Source organism: Trichosurus vulpecula, chromosome X, assembly GCF_011100635.1.
Source record: "Trichosurus vulpecula isolate mTriVul1 chromosome X, mTriVul1.pri, whole genome shotgun sequence".
NCBI lineage: Eukaryota > Metazoa > Chordata > Mammalia > Diprotodontia > Phalangeridae > Trichosurus > Trichosurus vulpecula.
In genome coordinates, this window is record NC_050582.1 from 1,398,540 (window position 1) to 1,403,684 (window position 5,145).

General features: G+C 55.0%; 1 protein-coding gene across 1 annotated transcript; it reads right to left on the reverse strand.

The window, feature by feature from the left end:
- Window positions 1-395: 395 nt before the first annotated feature.
- LOC118832677 (transforming growth factor beta activator LRRC32-like) lies at window positions 396-4,386 on the reverse strand. Its single transcript, XM_036740009.1, has 2 exons — window positions 4,258-4,386; window positions 396-2,369 (listed from the first exon to the last, which is right to left on the reverse strand). The coding sequence occupies exons 1-2, from the start codon at window positions 4,384-4,386 to the stop codon at window positions 396-398; spliced, it is 2,103 nt and encodes a 700-aa protein (XP_036595904.1).
- Between the last annotated feature and the right edge of the window lie 759 nt (window positions 4,387-5,145).

A 5,145-nucleotide genomic window follows, 5' to 3' on the forward strand; every position in this document is an offset into this window, starting at 1 on the left:
TGTTTTCTGCAGAGACCTAAAATTAGCTACATTCTGATGCTCCCAGGATGGGGGATGAGCCAAAGACAACCCTGCTTCCTTCCAAGACTGAACCGAACCCAGAGCTGGGTTTCTCTGTTAAGGGTCCCAAGAATCAAGCAACATTGCAAAAAAGAAATGGCCAAGTATGACTTTCTGAACTGGTCTAGAGGCCAAAGGGCTTCTGATCAGATAGATTTAGTTGGAATTCATGTTGTCCTCCAGGGGATCACTGATCACCTTCAGAAGCATACATAGGGTATCACTGAATACACACAAGCTCAAAAAGAAGGCCTAGATTTGACCCCATTTGAGGCCTTCGGGGCTCCAAAACGGAGCTGCCAGAGAGAAGTGTGCACAGGAAGCAGCCTATATTGCTAGTCTTCACTGGGGCATTTCCCGCCTGCCTCTAGGGAAGGCCCACTCAGGCTCTCCCTACCCATGGTCTTCTGGTTGTCCTTTGGCTCTGGCTTTGGGCAGGCCCAACTCTTCGTAGGCTGCAGGGCCCAGGACAGCTTCAGACTGTTTTGCAGCAGAGCGGCCACCCCACAGCAGACGAGGAACAGGCTGGTGACAGCCAGCAGCACCCACCCAGCCTGAGTTCCCCGCCACTGCCACCAGATACAGACGTGACTGTGGTCCCTGGTCAGGGGGGCCCAGGAGCCCCCTTTACTGTCTGGGTACACACACCATGCCTCTTCCAAGTCTGGCACACTCACATTGGCCCTGGCCAAAGCAGACAGCCAGCCCAGGGTACAGCAGTGAAAGGGGTTGCCTGCAATGAACATAGATCTGAGGTGGCCACCCAAGCCACCCAGGACCTCTGTGTCCAAGGCTTGGAGGAGATTTTTGCGCAGGTCCAAGCTATGCAGATATGAGGAACAATTGAGGGTCCAGGGCAGGTTAGTCAGCTTATTGCCTGAGAGGTCCAAGACTCGCAGCTCCTGAAGGCAGGGAAGCCACAAGTGGACACTTTCCATGCCATTCCCTTGGAGGGAGAGCTCATGTAAGGAATGCTGCAGGCCCTGGAGGTCACTGGGGGCCACAGCTAGCCCTGTGTTGCCCGAGAGATCTAAAGAGAACAAGGCTGCAGGGGAAAATCCGGTGGGGCACAGCCCCTTCAGCCTGTTTCTACTCAGGCTCAGGCGCTTGAGGTGGAAGGCAGAGCTGAATGGCTGATAGGCTCCTTGGAAGGGCCCATCTTGCCCAGCCTCTGGCCTCCAGCAGAGCTGTAGCTCATTGTCCCCCAAATCCAAGACTTCGAGATTGGGTAGGATTTCAAAGACCCAGCTTGGAAAAGTCTGAATCCAGTTCCCTTGGAGATCTAGAAAAGTCAGGGGCAGAAGAGGCAGTCCAGGGCTGGGCTGGCGAGCTGACATATTCTGGAGACAGTTCCAGGCCATGCTGAGTCTCTGGAGGGAAGAGAGGTGGCCAAGGAAGCCCACTGGAAGCATGTCCAGTTGGTTCCTGCTGAGGTCAAGGTCAGTGAGTTCAGGCAGGTTGGCTGCCGGGTTGTGGCCACTCTGGGTCAGATTTGGCCTGCTCACCTCTTGGTACCAAGGGTCGGTGCCCTGAGGTGAGGGTGGGGTATGGGGCTCCAGGGAGGCCAGCTGGTTGTCTGAGAGGTTGAGATGGTGGAGATGGTGCAGAGCTGAAAGAATTGGCATGGCCTCCAGCTGATTGTGGCTCAGGTCCAGCACCTCTAGCTGGTAGCCCCGATTTCCCTCCTCAGTGGCAAAGAACTGCAGGGCATTGGAGCTCAGGTTGAGTCGCCAAAGGGTCCTAAGGCTGAAATCAGAGATGCAGTGCAGGGAGTTTCTAGCCAGGGAGAGTTCCCGCAGCTGCAGCAAACCTCCGAAAGCTCCAGCTTCTATTTGCAAGATGTAGTTGTCACTAAGGTTGATGTCCAACAGGTTTGGGGAGCCCAGGAAGGCGCCACGTGCCAGGTGGGTGATGACATTGTTGGAGAGATCCAAGCTCCACAAGGAGCTGAGGTTGGCCACGTAGAAGGTGGCCATGTCACTGTCCAGGCGATTGGCAGAGAGGTCCAAGAACCGTAGGTGGCCCAAAGGCCGCAGTGCCTGGCTGTTGGACACATAATCCTGGTTCAAGGAGTTGTCCGCCAGAATGAGAGCCTGGAGCCAGCGCAGGGGCAGCAGGGCCCCCAGGGAGAGCTCTTCTAGTCGGTTCCCCCGGAGGTCCAGGCGACGAAGATTCGGCCGGTCTTCCGTGGCATTGTCCTGTAGGACTTGCAGGTGGTTGTGAGAGAGGTCCAGCTGCTCTGTGGTCCAAGGCAACGCTGCTGGGAACATGTGAAGGCCCAGGCCCTGGCAAGATACCCTCAGCAGGCCCTGGAAGAGAAGTCAAGAGGCTCTGAGGGGCCAGGGCCAGGGCCAGGGCTAGGGGCTGGGGGGCAAGGGGAGGAGGCTTTTCCTTCCTCCTAAGCAGGGACAGTGACTAGAAAGCACCTCAGTGCTGATCCTGGCTCCCTGGCACAGGCCAACCAGTGGTCTGGAATGATGGAACTTGGGGTCCAGAGGCTGGCGGTGCAGTCCGGGTTGAGCCACTCCCTAGCTATGCAACCCTAGGCAAGTCAGTGCATCAGCATTTCCTCATCTGTAAAGCACCACTCGTACTCTCTGCCTCCTGAGTGCTATAGAAATGTGGGCTGGCATTATCATCCCTGTTGTTGCTGCTGCTGCTATTCAGGCCTGGCAAAGCCATCCCCAAAGCTGGGGAGGGCCACCTAGAAAGGGTGTTGGGGGAAGGGATCTGAGGCTCTGACAGTCAGAGGCTTTGGTGCCTTATCGAGGGGGCTGGGAATTCGGGTTGAATGAGAAGGAGCTGCCTTCTGGCTCAAGAACCTCCCTCTGTGGCTCCCCATTGGCCACTCTCAGGGTTGCTGACCTTTCAGAAGCTTGAGGTGAGCTGCTGAGTCCTGTTTTCCTACTACACTGAGCATGCCAGTGACTGCACATTGCTCTGCATGGACAAAGGGAACAATAGGCAGCTGCCAGAGGGAGAAGGGCAGCAGAAGCAGAAACCACCATTGAGGGAAGCCTAGGTGCCACCTTGGTACTGGCCTCTGGTTTCCTCAAAACTCCAAGGATCTGTCGTTTCAATGATGTGGACTATAGTCCGTCCACCAATGCTAGTCACAACCATGTTCTAGCTCAGGAGATGGTCTGGGAGAGTTGCTGGGGCCAGAACAAAGAAAGCAGCCCTTTACAACCAAGCTGGTGGGAAGATGATTATGTCTCCCCAAAGTCTCCCTTGGCTGATCTCCAGCAGAGAAGGACTTTCCTGAGCTTGGACTTGGTTGGCATAGCTTTGGAGGAGCCAAGAGCACCTCTACTCCAGGATGGTGCCTAAAGCCTCATCTGTCAAATTCCCAGCCTGGCATTCAAGGTTCACCATAGGGTGACCTTAGGGTTACCCCAGCCTCTTCATTGAATCCACCAAGCACTTTCCCAACTAGTTTCCCACCTAGAACTGCTCTACTCTGGCCCTTTGTCCTTGCCCCCAAGTCCTACACATCCATCAAAGCTCAGCTCATGGAGGCCCTTCTCTTCGAGAACTCCCTCTATTCAACACAGGATGCACAGGGTTATGTTTGGCCCGATCGTTTTTGTGTGCACCTCTGGGCCTGCCAGCAAGATCAGAAACTCCTCGAGGGCAGGGAGAAGATTTCCGATTTTTTCCTCTATTCCCCTCAGTGCTTAGCACAGGGCAATGTGGACGAATGAGATGTTCAGTGTTTTGGAGCCCCAAAGCCCTCTGCAAATGCATGCTGCTCCCTCTAATAATAAAGGCTTAATGAAGGAGATATTTTCAAATGCCTTGGTGAATGAATGCCTAAACGGAGGAGAAATGGAGAAGGGAGCGCAGCTTTGCTATAGGAGCCTCCTGAGGCCAGGCAGAAGTGGGCCAAGAGAGGCAGCGCCACCTAGCGCCCAGAGTGTTAGACTTGGAGTCACTTCCAATTCCACCTGTGACAGCACCTGAGCTTCAGTTTCCTCATCTGTAACATGGGTCCAATTTGTGAGACTGAATGATGAAAAGCACTTCGGACACCTGAAAGTGCTATGCCAATGATGACAGTGAATGACAACCAGAGCAAACAAGGCCTATCCTCAGAGTCCTTGCCCCCCAAAGGGCTCCAAGGCAGATTTCCACCACCCCCCCTACTGTGTGTGCTCTGAGGGACCTTTGCCCCAGGCCCAGAAGACTTGGCCTTACCGTCAGGCAGGCAGGTGGCAGAGAGAACGAGTGTCCACTGATGCCCGCTGGGCTCGTGTGCAGTACAGCTAGGAGCAGGCTGAGCCCCAGGGACCTGGGCCCCGGACTGACAGCCTCCTGGAGAGCCATGCTGCTGGCCTCCTTCAGCTCTTCTTGCCAACTATCTGGAGGTTGGAGGAATTTGAAATAGGCCTATACCAAGGCAGGAAGTATTGCTAGAGGTCAGTGAAAGTCGGAAACCACCAACTCCCTCTGGGTGGAGGATAAGGAAGAGGGCTGATATCGGGGTTTGGGGATCAGACAGCCATGACTGACTGTTACTGTTGGAGGGGGAAGAGCCAAGCGAGGGACAGACAGGCTGGCTGGATAACAAATCATCCCCCAAGCCCAGGGCCCCTGCTCAGAGACCCCTCCCCTTCCTGCTGTGTCCTCTGGAGAAGCTCAGGACAATGTTCCCCAACCTAAGAGTCCTTCCAGTTCTGGACCCTGATCCTCTCAGCCCATGCCTCCCTACACCACGAGACTCTGACTCATCAGTTGGGGGCCAGATTGTCTGTGATGGGCCTTGAATGCCAGGATGAAGAGTTTTGCCTCTATCCTGCAGCCAATAGGAACTCTCCCTAGATTCTCTAGTGGGTGATGGCATGATGAAAGGGAAGCTTTTGGAGGCTCCTCTCTAAGCATTCCCTTCACTCAGCAAACCAGCCTCACTTCTCCACTCAAGCCATGTGTTTCCTATAGGAGCTGGGATGGGAGGAGGTGGAAGGGCAAGGGCTGACATCCTGTCCTGGCCTTGGAATTTGGGGAGAGAAGCGGGAGAAGGCACTTCCTCCTAGACATAGCTGTTCCTCTATGATGGAGACAGAGCCTGGGATCCACTCTGCTCTG